Here is a 27,742-nt window from a genome sequence, read left to right on the forward strand (position 1 = left end):
TCTCACTGGTGTAGGACTGAGAGAGAGAGAGAAAACAGTTCAGCCAGCGCATGGCCCGCGGACATTGAAATCACGAACACCGATCGTGGCGCCTTCTTTACTCCGAAGTGCGACAGTAGCAGCAATTAACCCAACGCTTAATTGAGGCGATAAGGGTTTTGCGTGTCAACAGCGTGCAAGCATGCAAACACCTACGGTCACCCTAGTTTTCCGGTTCTCAGTTCGTAATCGCTCCTAGCAAGCGCGACTGCGGCTGCTTCGGGGTGTCGTCGGTACATTGTCGCCGGAAGGCTGTCAGCAGCTTAGCTTCGTCCGTGCACGCAAGCGCTTGCAGGCAGGGCCTCCATGCGGAGAGACCTACAAAAGAAGGACGCCTCGGGTGCCTTTGCTGCTGATGCCTGTGCTCGGAGCTCCTTTAGCTATCTAGCGCCTGCTTGTCTCTTAGATACATTTCCGATTCCCGGCTCTGGGAACCCTTTAAACATCATCAATCAATTGCTGTCGGAAGTTACGATTCCTTCCTCCTTTCTTTCTTTGTCTTGTATGAAACGGGTTGGACGACACAACTTCTCATTGCTTTTATACTTCTTTTTGCTTCTTGCCTCGTATTGGCTCCCATCGTCGGCGTTCAGTCGATCCAAATACATCGGGTTAAAGAAACGCGCTGGTCCTGTATGACCGCCACCTATCGGCCGCACGCCAGGCTTGGTTTAGGAACGGAATAAATTCCGTGCACTGAGCTCACCTCTTAAAAGAGGCGTTCTGCACGCTTCCTAACCCAACATAGTTTGCTACTCGCAGTTTTTTTTTTAATCTTTGTCTTCTTTTCTTATCGTCCGTCCGTCGTCTCTCCGCCTTGAGATCGGCCTGAATGATGGCAGCGACGTTGCTAGGTGGTTAAAGAAGCCTGCGCCGGTTGCCCGGGCGCCCGTTTGATCGAGTAGTGGCGCCGTGGAGACGGCCGCATGCATGGGTCGAGGCTGCTGCAGCCCATGCGTTATTGTGCGGGCACGCTGGCGCGCGTGTTAAGCAGTCAGTGGTGCCACGCCGCAGTGGCTGGCGAGTGCCGACTCGCCTTGTTCGTGCGGCCCATATTTATAGCCGTTGTTTTTGCTGTTCCTCAAGAGGTGGCGCGATATCTGGTTGAGATGGAAGCGTCGGGGAACAATGGCGCCGGTAGCGCGGAAGTTGTTCGCGGTGCTAATCTGCGGAGGCGCTTCTGTTCACGCGCGGCGTGCCTGAGAGACAGAGAGAGAGAGAGAGAGAGAAAGAGAAAGAAAGAGAAGCCTTTCGACTTCCGAGCGTTTCACTTCCGCAGATCGCGGTTTCTTTGGTTATCTCTGCGTGATGGGCATGCCTGCGTAGTTACCGAGTTTTTGCAGAAGCAAGAACGCTGGGAAAAATGTCGGATTAAGTAGGTTATGGCTTATAGTTAAAAGGTTCGGCGAGAACCGTCGTGTCCATTTATCTCTCCACGATGGCATCCCTCCATATTCTCCCCTTCTTCCTTTCGTGCTTTCTCTTTTCTTTTCCTTCTTTCTCTCTTTATCGCCTGGATCGGCTTAGATTGGCTTCGAGCGGGGGCAAAACTTACAGCCGGCTTCAGTTACACAACGGCTCAGGATGGGCTCCCGATAACGGCTCTGGCCGTAAAAAATATGATAAAAGCAAGTATGTGGGATAGGAACCGCGTTGTTTTTTGTTTACATAAGGAAAGCATGCACGAACCAAGGGCGAGATAAACTGCTGGTTTCAGCAAAATGGACAGCACGCACAGCTGCCGAATAAGTGCAGAATAACGATATTTTTTTTTTCTTTTCTTGAGTCCCGAACTGTGAGACTTGTTTTGGGGCAGTTGTTTTGCCGAACGGGAGGTGTACATAAATAAAGAAGGAAAGCTGGTTTTGTTGAACTTCGCGCGTGAATGAGCATTAAAACTGCGTTCATCCTTAGAGAAGCTTTTCCTCTTTACACTCGCAAAAAAAAAATTCTTGAAAGCGGTTAGTTTAACTCCCCATAAGAAGCAAGGTTATGTAACGTCTACAACAATGCGAGAAATAAAAAAAATGCACTGTTTTTGAAGGAAATAACAATTTGAGAGTGATAACTGAGAATTTCAGTCAAGCATGCACACATCACAGACCGCGCACAAAATTCATTGCCTGTACAATGTAAGCGTACTTCAGAGATATGACCCTGCAATACAGGGAACTTAGGCACTTATGTTCAACTCCGAGCTCAACAGCTTTTCAGTGAAGCTTAATGATATCGCATCGAACAATAACATTAAATTTAGAGACGATACGCAGGAAATCAAAAAGAATGACACCACGAGACATTTGAGTTAAAATAGCTAGATATCTGAGCTGTGTCTGACACACGTTCCGCTCAATATATTGTTGTAGTCATGGTTGTGCTTGTTCGGGTATGGCTCACACTTACTGCTGAGGTGAATGGCCAAGCATTGGACTGTGACGTCATTATTCTGAGAAAGATGTAAAGCTAAAAGGAGTTATATGGAAATTTGGGAGAAACGAGTTTAACTGAATAAACGAATAGAACGCCCAGCACAGAAAATGAAAAAGACTATAGAAAAGGAATGATGAGGAATGGCAAATTACGTGTGAGGTGTCATTATACGGAAATAAACAATAAACAATTTTACCGCTTTAACATCTAATTGCGAACTCACTGCCACTGTCGTTGTTTTATAGCGAGCAGTTTTCTTTTCTCTTGGACTCACTTGCGGGCGACGTCAGCTTCTTCCCGTGCATTGTGCACGCTGATGTGCGCGCTGTTGGTTGTTGCATCGGTGGTGCCAGGAATTATTCTCTCGATTACTCCGTAGCTGGTGACGAAACTTGTTGGAGCGAGAACTTTCGACACTGTTTAATCTGGCTGACTCCGCCTGTGAACAGCTCACTATCGAAAACCAATCAATGCTGACATGTGCAAAGCGAACACCACCTAGACACTGTTATGTTTGCTAGGTGGCCTAGGTGTTGCCGGTGTGGTGGCTGCTTAGGTGGTTACGCTTAGGTTAGGCTAAAAGCCAGCATCATCAAGAGAGTGTCTAAAAGTTGTTGGCGAGCTGGTCCAGGTTCTGACTATATGGTGTTCGCTTACGTGTTTGAGCTCGAGTCAGCTCAAAACGTTACTTACTGAGCTAACCTAACCTCAACCACCGCAACCTAACACTTGAAGCGGTGCTTTCGAAGCCTGCAGTGCCCCTTATTATATCCTCGATCGGCACGCTTCTGCTATGCAATTACTTACGCATATTCATAACGTCGCTCGTATAAAGACACGAGGCAGCAAAGTGCGAAACACCGTGCGGCACGCGCTTCGAGGTTTCGCGTGCCCGGGCGCGTGCACTTACTTGGCGAGCCCGGACAAAGGCGCCGTTAAGGCCACCACATTACACCCCCCCCCCCCCCCCCCCCCTCTCCCGAACCCGCTCATTATGCGCCATTCCTCCTCTCCCTTCGCCTTGCATCTGCCTCTCCTATAGGAGAGACGGAGCAGACAGCCGACGCCTCACGCGATACGGCGCCGCGCGATTACTGCTTGCCTGGCAGCGATCCTCCGGGGCAGCTGATAAGCGCCATCCCACCCTGTTCGTACAGTGCTACCTTGAGAGATCCTAATCGCACCTGTCATTTGACCTATCTGCTCATACAGTCCGCCTTTACGTCTACACGTAGCCGCATCGTCATTTCCAAGGCGGCCGCCAAGGGTGTGCAAGTGCCTGGTTTAGCCCCTAACCACTGTGCACGCGATTTGGCGGTTGAAACAAAAGTAATAGCGCGATGTCGGCACGCCATGTTTGACGAGGGAGGCCGCGGCGGTGACAGTTCTGGGCCGCGCTTACACCGAGCGGCTGCCTGTTGAGAGGCAGTATTGAATTCTATACAGGACGTGAGTGCCCGGGACCGGTCAGTGGACGCTTGACAACCGCCCGCCCCTGTGTGGCTAAGGCGGTCGGATAAATCTGAGGAAAAACGTTGCCGTCAAACCGCTGGAAACAATCGACAAGGAAAATGTGTAGCAAGATCGGCGTTTTTTCTTCTTTCTTTAGCTTTTCGACAGTTGTTCAGTCGGTTCTTTCCTAAGTCGGGCTCTACACTCCATTTTTTTTTCAATCGTTTTTTTTCTTTTACTGTTGATCAGTCAGTTATTTTCTACGTCGGACTTCACCCTGCATTTTTTTTTTCTGGCGATGTAGGGGAGAGGAACCTTTCATATGGCCTCGCTCCTTATCTGTCAAAGCTTCATACAACGCTATTGCCATTTGTTTTTTTAGATCACAGACTTAAGTACTTAAGTGTAAGATTTAGTGCAGGTGCAGAAACGTAGACTAAATTTTTTTGCAAATTTCTTAACAGATAATAGAGCCAATGAGCTATTATCAAGCCTCTTTAAATTCCCACTTGTGCAGCGTTCAAAGTTTACGCCGTAAAGCGTTTTTCTTGGAGCATTAAGGATTTTCCCAGAATCGCAATGCACATTCTCTTCTTATAGACGCCTAAGGCTTATTATTATTTAAATTGTAACGCTGATTGTGTGAAGTGGCAAATATAGTACGGCATACATAAGCTATACATCGAGTGAGATTACTGCGCGCTGCAAGCGGAAAACAAATCTGCAGAGAATGTTTTTAAAGCGAAAGCTTTACTAGCCGCGAACTTGCGATTTCGCCGTGGCGGTGCTCTGAGGAGGCACATGACGTCACAATGCGCGCCTCGCCGCGGATATTTCTCTCTCTCTCGCTCTCTTGTCACTACTGCGCATGCGCTACTAGTAGCACCGAGCCACAGGTGTTCCGCCGCTGCGCAGCGCCGCGCCTTTCCCCGAAATGCAGCTTTCAGTTTTCTTTCTTCTTTCCCTCCCTCTTTTATCCCTTCCTTTACGGCGAGGGTCCGGTGTCCACCGGGGGTTACAGTGCTTCGCGCGCTCGCCGCGCCATCTGGCATGACATCACACCGCGCCTCGCCGCCGCCGCCGTTTGGTATGACGTCACACCGCGTTCCTCGTCAATGCGCTCGCCTCCGTTCGCTTCCTCAGCTGCATCGCATGCCTGATAACAGGTCGGAGGATTGAAAAGGAGAGCTCGCGTGCGCCGCAACCACACTTGTGTAGTCTTTAATGCGACAACAACATAGCTAGATAACCAGACTAACCTCGACTTGCAATCAAGATTAACTAAGATTAACCGTGCTATGCCTTAGCTTTCGCTACGTATATCCTGGCATAACCGACCTAAGCCACTGCCAATTTTTTTACTACATTGGAATCAGTGCGAAAGCACGGTTTGAGTTCTACCTGGAAGACGACTATGAGAGGGTAGTGCCGCGGGCTAGGCTCTGAACCTCCCGATTAGTTATTTTATTTTCGCACTAATGAATTCCTGCCTTATATTTCACGGCAGCAAACATTGTTCGCAACCCTCATAATGTCATTGAAGTGAGGCTAGTTATGTACTTACTCGCTAAAGTGTGTGACAGTCGAGTTCTGTGCAGGCTGCTTACCGACCCGTAAGACGAAGTGATTGTTACACGAGGTTTGTTTATTAGAAGTTCTGTGAATAAATCACCGTGAACTATGGAGGAAGTTTATGATTTATTGGGGTTTAGCATCCCAAAGAGACTCAGGCTAGGAGGGACGCCGTAGTGGAGGGCTCCGGAAATTTCGACCACCTGGGGTTCTTCAACGTGCACACTGACATCGTACAGTACGCTGGAGAAAATTCGACCGCCGCGGCCAGGATCGAACCCCAATTCAGGGTAATGTATATGACGCGCTCCTCCATAGAGTTTAGAGGTAACTTTATTCTGTAAGTTTTAGATTATTTTTTACGAAAGGTACGACTTCAGTTGGCGGCCAGTGCTTAATGGCAGTTTGTACTTTGGCCTGGCTAGTCTGCCCGTTTCTGTTAATTTTGCCAGGCTTATAAAGAGGTGAAAAAAATCGCTATAGTTTTTAGCCCTATTACTGTAATATACTCTTGTATATGCCTTGTTTCCTCTCCGCTGCTCCCTATGAAATACAGTCGGCGAAAAACACGCATAGAGGCTCCCCAGCGCTGACCAAGTCATCAGCAGCTCGTGCATCGACTTTCAGATATTTTACGCCTCGCACGTTTTTCTCTTCTCTCAATTGCGTCACAGCACTAACGCGATATTGCGCTAACGTCGTTCGTTCAACTACACATGCGCCAGTACAGGGCTAGCGGTTGTCCTTTACCGTGGTAGCCTCCTTATGCGCGACCATGGTTACGCGGCCATACAGAGTAAGCCGCAACAAGCATCGCCCCGTACCTACACCAAAGGAACATTCCCTCCAGTGGCAGCCCCCCTGGGGCAGCCATATAACTCTCCACATATCGCTTTCGACCAGGTACAAACAAACGCACACAAACGCCCGTAGGAGTGTCCGTGTGGCGCACGCCATAACAGCTGCAACCCTCCGCGCACCAACAAGCAGCCGCCCGAAGCGACGCCGCGGCGGCAGCGACAGCCGCGAACAAAACGCCGCGAGGACGAGAGCAGGGTCAACAACTGAACTCGTTTTGAGGTCGCCGGAGAGAGGGCGCGCACAGCCTTGTCTTAGCGCGGCGCTCCGAACTGTCGCGTATTTATACGATAAAGATTCCCTCGGCGACAACGGGCGGCGGAGGGGGACAGTCTGGGGACACTGGAAGTCTCTTGAGCGTGCGCGTTATTAATTGTAGACGTCGCAGCAGAGGGTCGAGCATTAGGAAGAGGGGAAGGAGGAAAAGAACATGAGGGAAACGTGGTAATGAGGCGTACGGCCCGGAAGGGTCTCGAGAAAACCTGCGACGGCAGACGCCGATGCTCTCACTGATTTCTCCTTCTTTCACGCCGTGCTTCCTTTCTTCGCTCGCTCTCTCTCTCGTTCCTTTTGTCGGTCTTCGTGTTTGCCGGTGAAGTATGGGTTCTCCATTCGAATTTCAGCCTCCCCCTTTCCCTGTCGACGTCTGCAAGCGGCGTATCCTCTTAAAATGCGCGATGGGAGAGGAGGCTGGCCTTATTCGAGCGACTGTCTGGGCGTCCGTTTTATCAATGGTCGTACGGTCGACCGTTGCGGGCAGTTTCGTCACGGGACCCGTTTTGTTCGCTTTCTCCGTGGTTTGTGTAAACAGACCGGTCTGTATTCCGCCTGTGTATGCATGTGCGTGGCCGCCTACGTGCAAGTAAGCCGCCGGCTGGGCTCAGTGTCCTTTCTATGGCGCGTATCGACACATTTCTCTCTTTGTCTTTTCCTCGGGGGAAATTTTCCGCGTTCGCTACCGATTTTTTATGTCAAGGCCACAGAGACGACGTCGGATAAAAAGCCATTGTGCTCCGATGAGCCATGACGGTCGCCTTTGAAGCGCGTACCGCTCTTTAAAAGGATCTTTCGATAGCGGTACACCGCTTACCTTCCCACTGTTTTCCAAGGTTTGTGCTTTTGATACAAAGGTTAGCCTTTGATCTGCTGCCTGCAACGTATCTGTGCGTCGAAAACGTAGCTCGAAAATGTTGTTGCTCGTTGTGCGCAGCGTGGACAGGTCGAGGTAGATGGTGAATTGGTGACGGTGGCTAATTTGATGGCGAAGTCTTTCGGGGGGAGATGTTTAATTACTGGGCCCAGTAGAACGTTCTTGCGGGCTAGTTGGTTCGTTTTCGAGGAACGTTAGAAACTGCGAAAGAGGACAAGGACAGGCGGTAAACATACGAGTGCGCCCGTGGTGTTGTGTTCGTTTCTTGGGACAACTCCTCTTGTCGAAACGTTGCAAAGCACCCCGAGGCTTTCCCCTCTCTTATTGACTTTGTGATTATCAAGAACCATCAGTCCACCCACTCGCTACCAAGGCCTTCTGACTTAGGGCATTCCTACAAACAAAGGCGAAAGGACAACCGACCAATTAAACATCAAAACCATCTCCGTAGTACCTCGGCGTTTCCAAAAAGCATCGACACCAACTGCGTAAAACCCTGGCTTATTGCTTGCAAGCATCTGTCCGCTGAAGTTCTTGTTGGCATTATTTTCTGCTTTTAATTTTACATTGATAACGCTCAGCAGCAAGCGCATGTGCAAATACTAGACTTCACAGTCGTAACAATTTGCTTTAAAATGTATGGATTGGCAATGTTTTCCAAAATAGCCACCTGTGACGAACGCTTAGTGCGTGCATTAGGATAGAATGGAAGCCCGAGTGCTATTGCACGCATATGATGAGCTTTAATCGTCTTGATTTTAGCGCCACTGCGACATTTCCTCAGGTCATTAGTTAATTGTCTTGGGACATTCGAATTGCGTTCACGTAGGTTCAAGACCACCTGACCCAAATAGATATAAGGAACTGGATTTGATAATTTTTCATGTCTGTCCTCAAAAGCTAAGCCTTTCATAGATTGTCCGTTATCCGTCCACAAAGTGTCTGTACGAAATTACGCGCCAAGCTCCGTTAGCGCGGAAATGCCCGTTCAGCCTCTGAAAACACTTATTTCGGCATCGAGGGTACGCGATTCAGGCTATAAGGGACACCGTAAAGAAGGGCTGCGGGAATTCCGACCACCTGGGGTTCGTTAACGTGCACTGACATCGCACAGTACACGGGCCTCTAGAATTTCGCCTCCATCGAAGTTCGACCGCCGCGGCCGGGATCGAACCCGCGTCTTTCGGGTCAGCAGCCGAGCGCCATAACGTTACACTGAGCCACCGCTGCGGCCCGGGGAAATCAGCGGAGAGCTGGGTGTTTGGCTTGTAGTGAATGTAAGCTCTGTACTAATGATGATGATAATTATGGTGACAGCGATGATCACGACGTCCGCCTTATTGTTCTCGTAGTGACACTACCGAAGCTCAATTCTGATCGTGCAGAATTCCGATCATTAATGATGTTGGCGTCGTTCCATTGCGACGGCGGTCCTCGCGGCCGAATTCGTGGGACACGGATGTCTATAAATAGGCGTCGGCCGTTATGCAGCGCGGACCGCTATCGGCCGCACCGCGCGCGCTCGCAGTCAGATTGCATCAGCCGTCAGTTCGCCGATGCCCTCTCGAGCAGGACACAGGCGCTCTACGGCGTTCGCCGACCTCGATGCGGGCAGACGCTGCTTCTTAGACGCAGACGCGGCGCAGACGATCGCTAGAGCACTGGCGCTCATTTATCAAGCGCTCTTCAAGCCTGGGCGTGAAAAATGAGATGAAGTAACGAATCGGTTTGTAACCGGCTACATGCGGTCCCTTTTGTTGCCGTGGATATGCGCCCGAGAGTATGAGGCAGCCAGCCGGCCGTGTGCTCATTCGTCTGGCAATGTTACACGCGTACGTAGCTACGGCATTCTTTTGTCTTCGGCTCTAAGAGCGTTGCGGCTTCTGAAAAATAAATTGAAGTTCGCCTCACATGCGGTTAGTTAACGCCCTTCTAATCACAGAGAGGCAGAGATAAACCTTTAGTTTAGAGACTATGCCAGGTCTCCAACATCTAACTGATATGTTTTAAAATGGTTTCATTTGGTACACTTCTCTGTGCGGTCGAGAAGTGATCAAGATACGGTCTGAGAGCAATGAACCATTGCTGCCAGAAGTTGGTGGTCTTGGAGGAGCAATGAGACTTCTATTTTGACGGGACATATATCGGTGTTGGCAGAGAAAAGGAAAGAAAAATTAATGTTGCCCAGCCCGCACCGCCTAAGGCACAACGGGCTTAGTGTGCTGGCATGCCACTGAACATGGCCAGAGGATACAGCAAACCCAGTGGCACCTCCATCCTGCTCTAATCTAACCTTGCGCCATTGTGCCCATTTCCACGTGCCCTGAAATTTTGACAGGACAGTAGGAGATGCTTAGAACTGTTTCCCTATCATTGCTATTGGAGGGTTTAGTTCTTGACATTATAAAGGTGCGAGGAAATGGGTCTCTGGAATGACCAAAGGACAACAGCAGTAAGCAAGCACTTGAGAACATCAACTGAGCTACCATCTGCATGTGTGCACTTGTGCGCAAACCGAATACATTGGATAAGATTAATGAAAACGCTCAGCTCTCAGCAACGTATAATCGGGGTATCTTTCAGTGTCTTTCTTCCACCCCAATAAGGTGGATAGAGCCACCAGGGAGGAAAACTGGAATCTCAGTGTAAGCCTTCAATGTGGGTACAAAACTGTTCGACTTAGCGCCTCAGGGTGCCTGTGCACAATAGATGCCACCCTCCGCGGCGGCAATCTCTGATGGGGGAATAGCTTTGCTATACAAAGGAGTGCCGTATACAGGCACCTTTTTTTTTTCTTTTGCTGTGGTAATCTGTGAACACATCATTGGTTTAATGATGCACACTTCAGGCATCATTAGGCTGTTGACGAGTCTAATGAAAGCTACATATTACTAATTAGTAATAAGGGTACCGAAAATGTAGGGTTCGTCATGTTCAAAAGTAAATAAATAATAAACAGACGTAGGACAGGTAGACATGCCATGGCATGTACCCTCTAAAAGATAGGCCTTTTCCGTCGTTCTGGCATTCGTCTGTAAATGCTGAGAGACGACAGTTACGATCGGCCATTCCAGTACGGTTCCAATACGGTGTAGTTATTGTCTGCTCGATGCTGTGGGCCTGAAACAGCTTTGAAGTAACTAACTCAGGCAGGTAGATACTTGAGCCAGCTAAAACAAGGGCTGGGCGCGTCCGACCAAGCGCTGCTTAAGGCCCCACCTACCTCAGGAGCTAAGGGGTGAGACATGATTGTATGCCCACGGCAACTCAAAAGCAAGAAAACAACAAGAGGCGTCGTCTTTTTTAATTAAAGCAATCGATAAGAGCGTGACTTCTACATTTACTTGTAACTTCTCTTGAGGTACAAGACCCGATGGGCATTTTTCTTTACTTTCATTATGCTAATTGACTGTGATTATGTTATGCCGGGGCTGAACGTGCGAGAGTAGGCGGTCGCTGAACGTCTGAATGTCTTCGTTCGAATTCAGGTATATCAGTCTTAACAAGCCGTTCAAGAGCACCTTGTATAAGGTACTGGCATAAGTCACAACAAAAACAAGCATTAGCTCGCCCTTAATGGGCTTTCAGTGAGTTCCAGCGATGGTGTGTGTGCTTATCATTCGCTTTAGTTCCGATGGTTCCTTCAGCGTCAGTGTCTGAATATCAAAACTTATTAATATCATGGGGAACGATGTCTGCTGCCATATTCTTTACTTTTGTTCTGAACCGACCTCAAGGCCTTTCAACTTGATGCTGAGTTGGCATATTCCTGACTTAGCTTGCATGCCTTTGAGAACAATGTATCATTGGCGAAAATATGCGTTGTCCCTTATGTTCTAGAAAGCATAGGGTAACGTTCCAGCCACCAGTACTAAGGGGTCTAAAGAACTGACCGGGAAAAGAAGGTCTGGCCTTAATGGGAGTTTAAGTGTAACCTTATATAAGTCGATTACATTACTTAAAACTTGTCAATTGTGAACTTCCAGTTCTTTCGAACAGACAACTTGGCCCTGCCAATGTGTATGTTGACGGGAGCACGACTGAGCACCCCTTAATTCCAACCATGATATAATTCTGACTTTGTATAACTCGAACAAATCTTCGGTTCCCTTCGAGTTCAGCTCACTGAGGGTCAAATCTATTGTTTTCCCTCACGCGTTGTTGTTGTTGAGCAAATCTGCGGAATCAAAAGTTATAGCAACACATCATGTGTTCCTCGATTCCCTGTCCACCTGTCCCGAAGTGTGCACCGCATGGCTGACGTACGCGTGTGTGCCACCGCAGGTGGAGGACCAGGGCATCGATCCCAACCTGCGGGACAACGACGGGGCCACCGCGGCGCACTTCGCCGCCAGCCGCGGACACGTGGAGACGCTGCGCTGGTTGCTGGCCCACGGCGCGGCCATCCTGCCCGACAAGTACGGCAAGTCGCCCTTCCACGACGCCGCCGAGAACGAGCAGCTGGAGGTGCGTGGCCCATCTACACACTCCCGTTTCGACTTAATACTCTGTAGCATTGGACATATTATATAGCACTTGAACAAATGGTAATGACTGCCAATGACCAAAGTCGAAGAAAACAGCTGACCATTCGGGTTCCATGCGCAACCCTTGTTCTTAATACTACTCGCACTATTCGTTGCTACAGCGAGGAACGTGACTGCTAGCTATGAATTAGTTTGCCAGTATGGCTAGTCTCTCACTGCCACCCATTATAACCCTATATATACTCCATCCTGTGCGACCTGTAGTACAACTGTAGTACGCCGACCTTCGGTTTTGCAGCGGAATAATCGACAGGCTGTGTTTATACGCGCGCAGCCATGCTCTAAAACTGGCTTCCGAAGCTACTGAGCCTAGAAACGTTGAAAGGAGAAAATTTGAAGAGCTGTAGGCGTCTTTTACAGTGGTGTTCTAGGAAACTTATTCAAGAAAAAGACTTTATATACTCTCGTGTTAAAGCCAAGTACCCAGGGACAAAAACCCACGTCCTCTTTCACGAGCACGACTTCTGTCGTTTCAACGTGACAGCGTTAAATGTCCCTTTCGGCGGAAACTCGGCGTCGGCGTCGTTGTGACTGAAAAATCCTGATTGGTCGAGAGGGTAGTGACGTATAAAAGTAGTTTCGCTGAAGAGAAAAAGCGTGCTCAAACGTAATCGAACCGCTCTTCTTTGGTTCGGGAGCCGGGCACGCTACATCGCAGAGGGACGTTCGTTCAGTAAGGTAAACGGAGGCCTTGTAAGAACACTTTACAGCACACAGTAATCTCATTGCATTACATGAACACTTCGTTAATTAGGGCCACTAATTATTGTCAGTAATGGCGTCAGATGATGTGTAATAAAGCAGTACGTGATGGCATTAAGCGTGTTTCGACGCCTGCGAAAGGGTGGGCCCGGGGGTCACCAAGCGACCGCAGGAACCTTTTAATGCTCTCGCGTTATACTCTTAAGGTGAACTTAAGTGCCCCCCCAAGTTTCTGTAGCACCAAGAACCAAGACATCAAAGAGGGTCAGGGGGTCCCCAAGCTGCAGCATGAATCTTTTAAAGCCCTCACGTCATACTCTTAAGGTGAACTTAAGGCCCCCCCCCCCCCCAAGTTTCTGTACCACCAAGGACAAAGGCATCAAAGAGGGCCCGGGGGTCCCCAAGCTACAGCAGGAACCTTTTTTTTAATGCTCTCGCGTCATACTCTTAAGGTGAACTTAAGTGTCCCCCAATTTTCTGTAGCACCAAGAACCAAGGCATCAAAGAGGGCCAGGGGGTCCCCAAGCGACAGCAGGAACCTTTTAATGCTCTAGCGTCATACTGTTAAGGTGAACTTAAGTGCCCCTCCAAGTTTCTGTACCACCAAGAACCAAGGCATCAAAGAGTGCCCGGGGGTCCCCAAGCTACAGCAGGAACCTTTTTTTTAATGCTCTCGCGTCATACTCTTAAGGTGAACTTAAGTGTCCCCCAATTTTCTGTAGCACCAAGAACCAAGGCATCAAAGAGGGCCAGGGGGTCCCCAAGCGACAGCAGGAACCTTTTAATGCTCTAGTGTCATACTGTTAAGGTGAACTTAAGTGCCCCTCCAAGTTTCTGTACCACCAAGGACCAAGGCATCAAAGAGGGCCCGGGGGTCCCCAAGCTACAGCAGGAACCTTTTTTTTAATGCTCTCGCGTCATACTCTTAAGGTGAACTTAAGTGTCCCCCAATTTTCTGTAGCACCAAGAACCAAGGCATCAAAGAGGGCCAGGGGGTCTCCAAGCGACAGCAGGAACCTTTTAATGCTCTAGCGTCATACTGTTAAGGTGAACTTAAGTGCCCCTCCAAGTTTCTGTACCACCAAGAACCAAGGCAGCAAAGAAGAAGAACAACTGAAAACCAGTGCCATCAGCTACGTGCCGCTGAACGAAACCCATGAACTTTCTCCGTAGAAGGCAAATGACCGATACAATGTAGAGCAGGTTCCCCATCATTCACGCAGTCAACGACATAGTTGGCACTCAGTTCACTCGCAGCCCAAGTAAAGAGACACAGTGGCGGCTGAAACAGCAGCAGAGGCAAGGCTACGCGTCGGCCGGCACAGAACAACCCGGAAGGTCGCTTAACCCTGCGCGTGCCCCGTCTAACAGGTTCGCACTGTTTCTCCCGGTGGGGCCGGCAGTGCCCACATTAGAAGGGAGCCCAGTTTTGTTTCCGGTTTTCTTTGTTTTTGCTTCCTTTTCCTCTTCTCTTTGCGTCTCCCCGACTAACAAGGTCAGTGGGAAACGGAGACCGAGAAACAGAGCGACGCTTTGTGAGTCGGCCTCCGCTGCGCTGGGCACGGGTGGGGCCCGGCACGGGAACAAAAACGCAGCTTCGGGTTGACGTGTGTCCTGGCCTTGGTGCGAACCTTGCGGGCGTCGCTTTCTCGCGTGACGCAGCGGGCAATGCGATGGGCGTTGGGTATCGATTTTAACGCCTCCATTAGGACGGCTAAGAGCAGCCTTGTTCTTCATTTATAGGCATATTTCACGGGTGAGATTTGGACGGGGGTGGATTTAAATTTGAAAAACATGGTCTACGCGCTCAAGACTTGACTCACGTCCGGAAATGTATCATTCTGGTCGGAGAATACATTCTTACCGTTCAGGTCGGTCAACCTAAGGGCTATACTTTGTACGTGGGGATTGTTACACGTCAAATAGAAGAAGAAAGGGTAACAAACACATTTCACGCAACTTAACTTGGCACATCTTCCCGATCTTCATGCTTTGTGTGCTTGCCGTGTTCCGAATTCCTTATTATCCCCATTAATGTTTTTGCGCACACCTGAACCTGCGTTAACGTCACCGTAATCCTCATCAGCATCATTATCATCATCACAGGGACTTATTGTAGTTCAGAATAAAAGCGTCTCACAATGATCCCGCCGATTTGCTTAGCTTATCACGCCATTTGAGTCTCAGCCATCGTCAATTACGCATTCTTTTTGCTGATACGCAATCTTATTGCGATGTACGCCACCTGTTGTCAGTACTGCTAATTATGTGTCTTGGCCATGATCATTTCTTCTTTTTTTTCTTAAACACCCCCCCCCCTCCCACCTCTTCGGCCGTCTTCCTAACGTCTCTTAATATTACAACTACGTCGAGGCTTTGTTGAAGGACACCTGAGGACAACTCCTTATATATATAATTGGTTTTGGGGGAAAGGAAATGGCGCAGTATCTGTATCATATATCAACTCCTTACAATTTCCGATTTTTAGTCAAGCTCAGCTGTCTGGGGATGTTGTCTGGATGGTCTGTCAGGCTGTCTGACGATTTTCTGGATTGTTGACGTTTGTCGGCAGAAAATGACATATTTATCGTTGAGATAACTGAATTGAGAATCGGTCGTTTTTTTTTCCCTCAAAATGGTTTTTGGGGAAAGGAAATGGCGCAGTATCTGTCTCATATACCGTTGGACACCTGAACCACGCCGTAAGGGAAGGGATAAACGAGGGTGTGAAAAATAAAGGGAGAAAGAGGTCCCGTAGTGGAGGGCTCCGGAATAATTTCGACCACCTGGGGATCTTTAACGTGCACTGACATCGCACAGCACACGGGCGCCATGGCGTTTTGTCTCCATAAAAACGCAGCCGCCGCGGTCGAGTTCGAACCCTGGTAGTCCGGATCAGTAGCCGAGCGCCGTAACACTGAGCCACCGCGGCAGGCTTCAGGCCGACTTCAAATTGACTTTTGTGCCCCTTTAACACTAGCGTCTTTGCACGCATCCACCTAACTATAGGTCCTTTTAGGGACAGTTACCGAGCTAGTCGCCGTAACGGAGGCCATTGGAAATCCTCTACCGCAATTCGCTTTATCGGAGCATGGCGGCCGTTTCTTCAATTTACACCCCAGTCAAACGTTTTCGGCCAACTCTGCTCAGTTCGGCAGTGGCGGAACCTCCTCAGTCAGCGCCCTATCACGAAGACTAGTCGTTAATCCGGCCTAAACTGTTACAGCTCGATCCACTGATCTCTATGCTTAGGGCACATACACTCCCGGTGGGTCGCTCCCAGTGACAGTCGCATTCGCGATCGCTATCTTTGCAGAGAAACCGTCGGCGACGAAGAGCAGCTTCGTGCCCCGCATCGCGATATGAACTGCGCCCCAAACCATTAGCAGTTCTCCTCGCAAGTGTACGCGTTCGAGTCTGCTTGACGCGTGCGTCCGCCCCGATTGTATCGCGCGCTAATCTGTTCGCTGTTTTGCAACGCGAAAGGAAATGAAAATACACTGAGCGAAGTGTACGCGTAACCTTCACGCCACTCAAAATGAGCGGGGTTCCAGAACCGTAAACGCGGCTTCTTGCAAAAGTGCGGCGGCGCTTGCTGTTGAACTGCTATGATCTTATCGCCCAGCCTGCTCTATACCAATAGTGCTCGTTGAATTTTGCAGAGGCCGCTCCACATGAGGCTTTCTCCGGTGTACCGTGTGCTTACCCGAAGCTGCTGCCGACGATTTAGGATTCTATGCACGTGGGAAATGGCGCTGGCATTGTTGAGTAGGGGATGTAGAAGTACGCTGCGCCTAGCTCTGCCGGCGCTACGGAAGTGATAAAAGCCTCGGAGGTTTTTATCTGGACAAAAACATCAGATGCGAGAAACAGTAAAGTCTTGGTTCATTCCTGTTAGCGGTGCACTTAAGGCAGAACTAACAGGCGTAAATTTAGCGTTCGGTTGACGTCAGCCTAATTTTGGTGGTAACCGCGCGGGCACTGCTTCCGCATAAAGACGTGTCCTTCTGGAGAGAAAAAGCAGTGTGCAGGTTCTCGTATGACTACATGATCTTGCAGGAGGCTACAGACTGCCGTGTGGAGTCTGTTACATACCTGCAGCAATATGGAGCGTGCTACATGTAGTATATAACATACTCCATGTAGCTACATACGGCAGGCTATATACTATTGCACGTATACTTTTGCAATATATACTTTTGCACGTATATACTTTTGCGCTTCTTACAATCTACCGGTCTGTGTGAAAGACTTTAACTGGAACGCCTTGTGTGTGTGTGTGTCTCCATGTGTGCACGTTCCTTTTTTTGCGTTTTCCTCTCTGTCATCTTTCTAACCCCTATCCCCCATCCCCAGTGTAGGGTAGCAAACCGGAGACTCACATCTGGTTAACCTCCCTGCGTTTCCTTTATTCTCTCTCTCTCTCTCTTTCCCTCTGCGGCAGTCAGTGTACGAAAACGAAAGAAAATAACCGCATACAGCGCATTCTGGGCTGAACTGAAATTAACTAGCGGCACAACTTACATTTCTTCAAGTGTCTCTGCGCAGAATAAAATCATTGCAATGCTGACGAAGAACGATAATCTTTTACACCAATGGTCATCAGACAGTAAATAGGACTAGGAAACTTTACTGAACACGCTTTCAACTCCTGAGTGGAGCAATCTTAACCTGTATACGAAGCACATTGCGGGCCAGATTCTAAAATTTCTTTCTTATATGGATGCTATATATGGCTATATATGGCTGCTATATATGGCTATATATTGCTGCTGCTGCAGCTTCACGCATCCTTCATTGGAGTGCTAAATGCTGCGTTGAGAGATAATGAAAAGACACGATTGAATATGACGCAGATAAATATTCGCCTAGGTCGCCCGCCAAGTTTTCTAAGAAGGTCTTCAAAACACGGCGCTTTGAAGGGAAGGCGTAACGTCGATTGCGTCAGAAACCTTTCGTGACGAACTTGGGACCACAGATGCTCCTGCTTTCTCCTAACTCGATTGCTCTAGACTAAAATAGTTATAGATAACTGTAAGCTAGAATAACGATAGGCTCCCAATAAGCTTCGGTCGCCTTCGGCTTTGTCAGATAAACCGAATGATCCTGGTATGCACTACAATATTCAAATTTCGCCTTCAACAACATAAGACATGAGAGTGCAGGTGCGGGTGGAGGTGCGGGTGAAGGTTCAGGTGCGGGTGCGGGTGCATGTGCAGGTCTAGGTGAATATACAGGTGCGGATGCAGGTGCATGTGCAATTTCGGGCGCAGGCGCGACGTTTCCAAGCTCGCAACCTCGCGCTTAAAGGCAGAGCTCTAGACCTTGTGCCAGTGCGGCGAATCGCGGAAGCTAGCAAAGCTAGACAAATGCTCGCATTGTCAGTAGCTGACGCAATCAATGTCACGATCGAGCAGTGGGTGGTCACATACACACCGTCCCCTTGACATTACTTACGATCGAAAGAGGTTAGCCAGCGTAGTCTTACATAACGACTCTGAGCCCTTGCGACCATGCCAGCTAGCTCATAGCACCGACGATAGAAATGAAAGGATAAAAAGCGATCGAGTTGCACTGTTCTAGAGCAAGGTCGCCTGCATGACGGGCGCGAGCGTGTCCTTACAACAGTAACAACTCGACAACACCGTGTCCTGAGATTGCCTATATGCCCCGTGGCAACGAGGGTTACGCCCGTAATCGATGTGACGGTAATTGGGCACGCTTCTGAGCATTGTGCGCGCAACACTTGTCCCTGCCCGTCTCAACCGGTGATCGTCGACGCCTTTGACCCAATTAGGTCGCTCATTTAGGGCGAGTCTGCGGCGAGCCGTACTCGAAGCTTTATTGGGGAGTGGTGACATTGACGACTTCGAGGTGCCAAGTTAGGAGTAAAGACAAAAGAACGTGAGATGCCCTTCGGCGATAAGAAATGCCTTTGTATACGCGGCATCCCACTCACACAAACTGAAAAAAAAAATGCGGCGTGTAGTTTGGCGCGTGAAGTGGATTGTTTTCGTTGCCGCCATTCATGCCTCCCGCGCATAATAAACAGGAAACAGGTTCCGGACCTCTAGGTTATGAGTGGAGCGGAAATGAAATATCCTCAAACACTAAAAACACTAGCGGTGCGAAGAATGATTGAACGTACGAGACCTGCGTGGAGTAATAATAATAATAATAATAATAATAATAATAATAATAATAATAATAATAATAATAATAATAATAATAATAATAATAATAATTGGTTTTGGGGAAAAGGAAATGGCGCAGTATCTGTCTCATATATCATTGGACACCTGAACCGCGCCGTATGGGAAGGGATAAAGGAGGGAGTGAAAGAAGGGAAAAAGGAGGTGCCGTAGTGGAGGGCTCCGGAATAATTTCGACCACCTGGGGATCTTTGACGTGCACTGACATCGCACAGCACACGGGCGCCTTAGCGTTTTGCCTCCATCGAAACGCGGCCGCCGCGGTCGGGTTCGAACCCGGGAACTCCGGATCAGTAGTCGAGCGCCCTAACCACTGAGCCACCGCGGCGGGTCCTGCGTGGAGCGCAGCCGTAGTTTCGTGTGAAACGCTGCAGCGCAACCGAGCACAAAAGGTACAGCGACAGAGAACAACAGGACTAGGGCTTATGTCTACTTGCCGCGTTGCTTTATTTATGATTTGGCGATTGTGCCGCTGGACATAAAGATCTGGGTTGGGCATATGGGACATAACCCTCCAACACGCACTATTTACTTCCTCCCGTTAGCATGTTGGCTTTTCGCGAAAAAACACGCTGAACCAACTTGCCTAACGACACTGTTGAGCCTCGTTATAACGAAGATGAAGGGACCGATCGACTACTTCGTTGTAGCCGTAGTAGCTTCGTTATAAGCCGTATTGACCGAGCTTCCAAGGGGAGTCATCCTTCCTTCGTTATATCCATTGTTTCGTTATAACGAGGTTCGACTGTTCGTGTCGACCGCTTGTATTTGACGCCTCCAAAATGCCACGAATGCTTTCTACACTCTACGACGAGATAATTCGACACTCGCGTAACGGCACACTTTCGCGGAAAATACCCGGGAGTTTCGTAGACAGCGACGAGTAGAAAATCCGGTTCCTCTGCGCGCGCACTCTTCCGATGCACTGGTCTGCTGAATCTGTCTCTTCCGATTCGATTATTATTCTTGCGTCCTCGAACGAAGCTGATCTGGGAGGCCAGCCGTACATAAGAGGGGGTAATTGTATACGTGACCTTTACTGGAGGCACGCGACTCGCGGTCAGCACTCCAAACGGGATCGCGCCGCTGATAACGGACAAATCGGCGAACTCGGACATCGGAACCCCCGTAATCGCCACAGCCCTGTCGAGGCCACTTGTGTACCGTACGCGTGTAGGCCTGGAAGGCGCCTCTGAGCAGATATATTCTTGCGAGGGGAGCGAGGAAAATCATTCGTACCTCGTACTTAATTCTACCTATGACGAACGCCGTAGGCGGTTGGGGAAAGGAGAAAGGTGCTGAAGGGCAGGGACAGGTTCTGAATGATTACCACCTCATATGCTCGCGTTCCTTTCTTCCTGTGCTCCGAAACCTGGGTGGACAGGCGTCTTGTATTTCACCGCCATCGAGAGGGAGGCCAGGGCACCCATCATACTTTCAGCAGCATAAAGAGATAATGATATCGATGTCTCTACCACGTCAGCAGTGCCGTGTTTTTCTGACCACGCCACAGATGGACGGCCGAGTAATGCTTGTTGTTGGGCTAGTTGGAGTACGTCTCTTTAATGGACGACCTACAGTGAGAAGCGCTCTGCAAGATTGGTATTGGCGTTTAGAGGGGTGACTCGTTCTATGGGATTTGGTGGTAGCTCGGCGCACTTAGCACCTCGACACGTTTGCATTGCAGACGCTGGCCGTGCCACGCTCTCGCAAAGCCGTGACAAAACTTGTGGAAAACCGAATAAAGCAGGACAGTATGCCTCTCTTAAGAGTTTACAGAGGGGTTAAAAGTAACACCCAAAGGGAAACAAAAAGAAAGAAAGAAAAGAGGCCGCTTTCCTGAGCTTCGCTTAGCATTCAGAGATGAGATGACCAAGTGTATTAGGCCACTGTCATGCGCCTTGCCTGTCGCAAAGATGGTTTCTATAGTTCCTTGGGGTGGACATTCATAAGACTAAGCAGTCACGCGCTCAATTAGGACTTGTTGCTCGGCTAGTTGGCGCGTGGTTTAGCTAATAAGAAAGCGCAACACTAAATAGACAGCCGCCGCGGTGGCTGAGTGGTTACGGTGCTCGGCTGCTGGCCCGAAAGACGCGGGCTCGATCCCGGCCGCGGCGGTCGAATTTCGATGGAGGCGAAATCCGAGAGGCCCGTGTACTGTGCGATGTCAGTGCACGTTAAAGAACCCCAGGTGGTCGAAATTTCCGGAGCCCTTCACTACGGCGTCCCTCATAGCCTGAGTCGCTTTGGGACGTTAAACCCCTATAAACCATAAACCAAACTAAATAGGTACAAGAGAAATGGACAGGGCAACGCGCGACGTCCTATCTACTTCTACTGTATCTGTTTTATGTTTTGCTTTCTTATTAGCAAACGTGGCCAACTGCTATAGCAAACTTAACATAAGATACTACAGTCCGATAGGCTGTTGTACGTGCCCGGCGCCAGGGTTAGGCCTACTTAAAGTTTTTTTCTTCGTTGCATGCAGAGCACGAAATTACTGGGAGTACTGAAAAGAAAGAGAGAGACGTATCGATAAATAGCACTACGGCAGCAACAACAAAGCAGCTAACAGCGCACGAGCTGGCCATCATACCTTCGGTCTGACTCACGCTGCTCTGATTTTTATTGGTTATTGCCCCCGCGATCGCTTCCAACCCGTCTGAGTCCCTGCCAGCCGCCGCTATCGGACGCGGCGCTCACGCCCGAGAAACCTCCGCATGCATCTCGGGGGGAATCGAAGGGCAGCCAATAGCGTAACTTGTTTTCAGCGCGCGCCGACGCAAGCTCACGCACAAACATCGCGGTTGAAAACGAGGTCGACGCGTAAAGCGGAGCACCCCGCGTACGCATTACAGCCGGCCGTGCTTTAGCACCGCAGGGCATTCCGTGAGCAGCGAGCTCCAATAGCTTTTCGCGTGTCCCGCGTCTTATAACGCAGTGCGTACCGTGTTTACTCGAGTGTAATCCGACGACTTTTAACAAAAGGCCCCGGATTCGGAAACAGGCCGGCTTAAATGCGAGGATGCGGCTCCGCTAACGCAATCTTTGCGTCTTCTTAAGGTGTGGAGCGGGTACCATCCCTTGCAAAAATTTATTTAGACAGTCTATGGACTGTCCATAGACTTCTGTCTATAAAGTCTAAAGACTCTCTATAGGCAATCCCTAGAGAACAGTCTCTAGGCAATACAAATCTCATAGACAGTTTATAGACAATCTATAGATTTATGGGCATAGGCTTTTAGTAGACTTCTGTCTATAGGCTATGAATAGACAAAAAGAAATATCTACAGGAAAGCAATAGAGTCTGTAAGAAGTCTAATGACTGTCTATACACCATTTTTGTAAGGGATATGCAGCGATACGATGGCTACGACTAAACGGTGGCAGTACTATTATGCGTTCGAACTTATGGTCTTATGAGCGGCGGACAAGTAATCGAATCATTAAATGCAGCTCGAGCACGCCGTGTACAAAACGAATGTAGAGGGTCGGTCAAAAGTTCCCAGGCCACAGGGTGTTCTTTTGAGAGCAATATTTGGGCAGTAGCGACGCCCCTGAAGCCCAAAAATCTCTACAGAAAATAGAACTATCATTCTCGCCCCTGATAGCCTTGATAGCTTTATTACTATCATAAGTGCCAGTATATGCCGCGGAAAAGCAGACCCTGTGGCCTGGAAACTTTTGACCAATTCTATACATCGCTGAAGACAATGAGGACACCTGTTCATCTGTGCTGTCACAACAATGGCGTCCTCTGGCACAGCACGGGGACGTGGACAACCCGTTGTGGGGTCAGCAAAATGATTGATAAACATGCAGTGACGACGGCGAATGGACGTTCAGCCGGTGCTTATTACGAGTGTTCACCTGACCATACACTCTAAACACGATTACGCCTATATCGGTGTAATATGAGAGTAAGCTGTCCTCTACTGCACACCCTAAGGGTGTGCAGTAGAGGACAATGTACTCTCTTTTTACTTCTTTCTGTTCAGAGTGTACTCTAAACGTTAATATGCCTATATGGGTGTAATAAGGGAGTAAGCTCTCCTCTACTGTACACCGTTTTATAAAGGGGTGTGCGCTAGAGGACAGTGTACTCCCTTAATACTTCTTTCTGTTTTTTAATTTAATTGGTTTTGGGGGGAAAGTGCATGGCGCAGTATCTGTCTCATATATCGTTGGACACCTGAACCGCGCCGTAAGGGAAGGGATAGAGGAGGGAGTGAAAGACGAAAGGAAGAAGAGGTGCCGTAGTGGAGGGCTCCGGAATAATTTCGACCACCTGGGGATCTTTAACGTGCACTGACATCGCACAGCACACGGGCGCCTTAGCGTTTTTCCTTTCTGTTTAGAGTGCACACTCTAAACATTAATGCGCCTATATGGGAGTGAAAAGGTAGTAAGCTGTCCTGCTGCGCACACCGCTTTATAAAAAGGGATTCGCTACGAGACAGCTCCCTCTCTGTTTACTCTACTCCATTATGCTTAGAGTGTATATATATATATATATATATATATATATATATATATATATATATATATATATATATATATATATATATATATATATATATATATATATATATATATATATATATATATATATCATTCCTTGTAGGGGTGGTTTTTTCTTTTTTTGCCGCCTGCATCGGAGGGTTTCTTCCTTTAACTTCGTTGGTTTAGCAACTTCCCGGAGTCCGCTTACAATCGACGCTGACTTCGATACGAGTGGATGCGGTATACACACGCTATACGGTATACACACTCTCTCGATGTGGCGGGGCATATATATTATGCGTGTGCAACAGCAGCAGCAGCAGCAGCAGTGGTCCGGCTTCTTCTTGGCGACGCAGTTCGTGTGCACACAGACACTGGACGACTGCCCCGACCCTGCACGACGACGCACGGAGCAGAGTCGCCCAAGTGCGCAACGACCATTGAGCAACGCGCGTGAACGCGGCGCGACGCCGCAGCGGGACGCCACGCATGCGGTTAGGAGCGGGACCGACACGGCGCGGTGACAGGCCGCGCGCACGCACCCCCATGTGCGTGCCTTGCGGTGTGGACGTGCCGTGCTCTATACCTAAGGCCGGTCGCACTGGCCTCTGGGAACGGCGTGTGGGACTCGGAGGGCTCTCAACTAGGACTGCACGGTGCAGAGTTGTAGAGAGAGGGAAATAGAATGGGAATGAGGACTGCACATCTACGGCTTGCCCCGCCGCGGTGGCTCAGTGGTTAGGGCGCTCGACTACTGATCCGGAGTTCCAGGGCTCGAACCCGACCGCGGCGGCTGCGTTTTTATGGAGGAAAAACGCTAAGGCGCCCGTGTGCTGTGCGATGTCAGTGCACGTTAAAGATCCCCGGGTGGTCGAAATTATTCCGGAGCCCTCCACTACGGCACCTCTCTCTTCCTTTCTTCTTTCACTCCCTCCTTTATCCCTTCCCTTACGGCGCGGTTCAGGTGTCCGCCGATATGTGAGACAGATACTGCGCCATTTCCTTTCGCCCCAAAACCAATTATTATTATTATCTACGGCAAATCTAGAGGGTGACCAGGAGGACAAGCTCGTCTGACTGGCTGACTGGCTGTACTTCTGTACTGTTGGAAGTCTTATGTTCAGACAGAAAGGTTAATGGAGACTGAGGAAGATTGGGAGGAGTGCTTTTATAACATGTCCTGTGGTATGAGGTGTGACGTGATACCATCTGACATGCCAAAAGCGAAGTTACAGGCACAATCCGTGCTACTGACAGCGCCGAACGGCTTTGTGAAGTCGTGCCAACAAATGCGCCTACAGAGCACGAGTTCAGAAGCTAACTATCGCGCTATGTAGTGTCTGACTGTGTTGTGTGCTCTTTGTATCTTCATATGGCGACTATGGTACAATATGTCCCTATATCGCTCCCTTCTTAGTTGTCTGCATCTTCCCAACCGTACGCTGTATGACCTAACATACGCCCTATCATTTGCTAGCCATCTTAGCGTGGTTCGCTGATAGAGCAACAACCAAAGCTTCGGTCAGCCGGTACAGGGCGAGCATGTCTCGTTCTTCATTTTCGCTTTAATGAGATACGTTTAAGAAATGTGCTTTACATTTATTTAGCCCTAAGGAAGAACTCTATTTTATGGTAAGGGGACTGCTAAGCGCACTGGCCACACTTCCTCATTTTCTCAATAAACAAGCGAAACGTAGCTTCTGTTTTTAAAAGCAGCGGCGGTTGGAAAAGAAGCCAGGAATTCGCTGCGCGGTACTTAGCCCGCTCTCATTTACAATTTCCCTCACCGTCCAAGAAAGTAGCCCCGAGATTCGACAAGGGCTTTCGTTTTACTTGCGCACATTACGTCAACATCGCCCACCGAAACACATACAACCCTTATGCGTATATTTATTCATATCCTTTGCACGCTCAGACGTGGACGGTTCTACTTGTACTTGGATGCTAGTTTTCGGACGCGATCTACTCGTAAATCCGTACCGCGATCAACGATGTGCGGTGCCTCCGGGGGAGGGTTACGCAGGTGATGTACGTGCAAAGGCTGCAGAGACGACTTTGCTGAGAAGTATTGATGTGTAATCGATGACTGAACCATTAATCACCCACTGGCTTCCGAACGCTCGGTTTCTCCTCGCCTCCATCGCCCCGCTCAAGTCTGATGAAATATGTCGCGGCTTTCCTGCAAGGCTCCGGTCACAGTCCCATGGCACATGCAACCCGTCGAGCCGCCGAGCACACGGAGCCGCAGGCGAGACGCGTGAAAACTCAATGCATGCAGCGGGAGCAAAACAGCGCTAAAACGCGTGCAAAATCGCGGTCAGCTAAGCCTGGGGGCTTTGGTGAAGCAGAGCGCATCGTCTGTTTTTATGAATTGGCGCGACCGCTTGGGAACCCATTGGACCGGCTAAACACCCCGGGAAGAGAGGGGCGACCCGGGTCAGAAGATGTGGGTCGCAGTATTTCTTCCGTCGTTTGTGCTATAGCGAAAGCTTTGCTGGCTTCTAGTCTCCTAGCCTCCGGTAAAGTGGAGGCGCGCATCATTCATCAAAACAGTTCTTCCGTTCGCTGTCTCTCAAGCAGCCACTTCTACTCCTGTGAAGCCAAGCTCGGTGACCAGCGTGGAAGAGCCAATAAGGCTCTTTTGATCACCAACATAATCGATAGAGGTACCATATGTTCTGCAAGACTAAGGCCTTGGCTGCCAAAATTAACCTGGTTGGCGTCAGTGATCTTTCTACTAAATTAATTTCCCAACCGGACAGACTTCTGTCAAATGTTTCTTTTGAGGCCTTGGCTAGTTCGCTTCAAATGGCCATACAGTTTAACCTCGTTATAACGAAGTTTAAAGGGTCCGGATATTACTTCGTTGTAGCCGTGGCTTCGTTATCACCCGTTTTGGCCGAGCTTCCGAGGGGAATCGTCCTTCCTTCGCTGTACCCATTATTTTGTAATAAACCGTATAACGAGGCGACCGTACAGGCTTTCTCTGAATGCTTAGGACTTGTTCTTGCCACTTTAAATGGGGGCATGGTAAAAAAAAAAAACGAGCTGTACACAGTCGCCGAGAAACCGCAAATGCCGTAACGTAAGCCATACGCAGCCGCTTGAGGTGTCTCCTCTAAATCGAGGTTCCTAGCAAAGTCCACTGGGCCAACAAGCACTCATTGCTATACCCGCACAGTTCTGATTCTCTGTCGTTTGACTTTGTAAGGGATCCTTAAATAGCCGCTTCTGCTCCTCACTAGAAAGCTCTCTGCGTCCACCCACATTTCAGCTTTATACGCAGGGCCACAATATTCTGCCTCCGTGTTCGACCCTCATGTTCGGGTCCTCATTTCCAATTCAGCGCATTTACTTTACGCGCATTAAAACGCGCGCCGTACGCGCACTGAGACGCCCGCAGAAAACAAAAGCCTCCTTACAGCTGTCCACCTATCTGGCTCTCAGTGTATATTGTACTGAGCACGTATATGGCGTTGGGATATAAATGACCGCTTCCTGTATCTGCCAAAACCGGCCTCCAGCGTCTTCTCAGCACCTCCCCTTCCTTTCCTTCCTTCCGACCTCCTGGTGTGCGTACGCACCCCGCCCTTCCTCTTCATTCACTTATGCGGCGGTCACCTGCCGCGCCGACGTTTTTCCCAAGCTTCCGTTGCGCCCGTGGCCGTAGAAAACGCACCCCCCTTCCCCCCACCGCGAAAGGCAGCCACAGCGCCACACACAAAAACACGCACACGCGGCAACGTCCGCCGTGGGAAGGGACAGAAGTGTTTGCCTGTCTGGGCAGTTCTCTGGGGCTGCCTCGGCGGGCGGGCGGCGGCTATACTACTATATAGCGTCGTCATACGGTCAAGGGAGAGATAACAGAGCCAGCGCCGGGGTCTCAGGCGTCCACCGTGCTCCCCCCTCTCTCCACTCCCATTTCACTTAGCCTCCCTCACTCTCTTCCCTCTCCCGCCTCACGTCCGCAACATCCGACGACGTAGCTGCGGTTAACTCGGTAGAAGGGCGACCGTCTTCCTTTGGTCATTCGCTTTTGCGGCTGATGTTGTTTTGTCTTTCCTTTTCCTCACCCCCCTCCGCGCGTCCTCTCGCACCTGCGGTTGCAGAGTCCGGCGGGCGCCGGCAACGGTTGGACTGTGCCGAAGGTTTTTGCTTCCCCTTCGGTGGTTAAGCGGTGTAACCGCGTGACTGCGTCGAAGAAGCAGCAGCAGCGGCACAGCGGCGGTGGAGTCTGCGGCGGCAGGACGTAAACAGCCGTAACCCTCGATCGAAGC

The 27,742-nt window shown here is 49.6% G+C and overlaps 1 protein-coding gene across 1 annotated transcript in view; it reads left to right on the top strand.

Moving 5' to 3' along the window:
• f (espin protein forked) overlaps positions 1-27,742 on the top strand; it is a 249,298-nt gene that overhangs the window by 158,704 nt on the left and 62,852 nt on the right. The window contains exon 4 of the mRNA XM_077653627.1: positions 11,786-11,968. Coding sequence (XP_077509753.1) covers positions 11,786-11,968 — 183 coding nt within the window. The remainder of the gene's footprint in view (positions 1-11,785; positions 11,969-27,742) is intronic.

Source organism: Amblyomma americanum, chromosome 2 (genome assembly GCF_052857255.1).
Source record: "Amblyomma americanum isolate KBUSLIRL-KWMA chromosome 2, ASM5285725v1, whole genome shotgun sequence".
NCBI classification, from domain to species: Eukaryota; Metazoa; Arthropoda; class Arachnida; order Ixodida; family Ixodidae; genus Amblyomma; species Amblyomma americanum.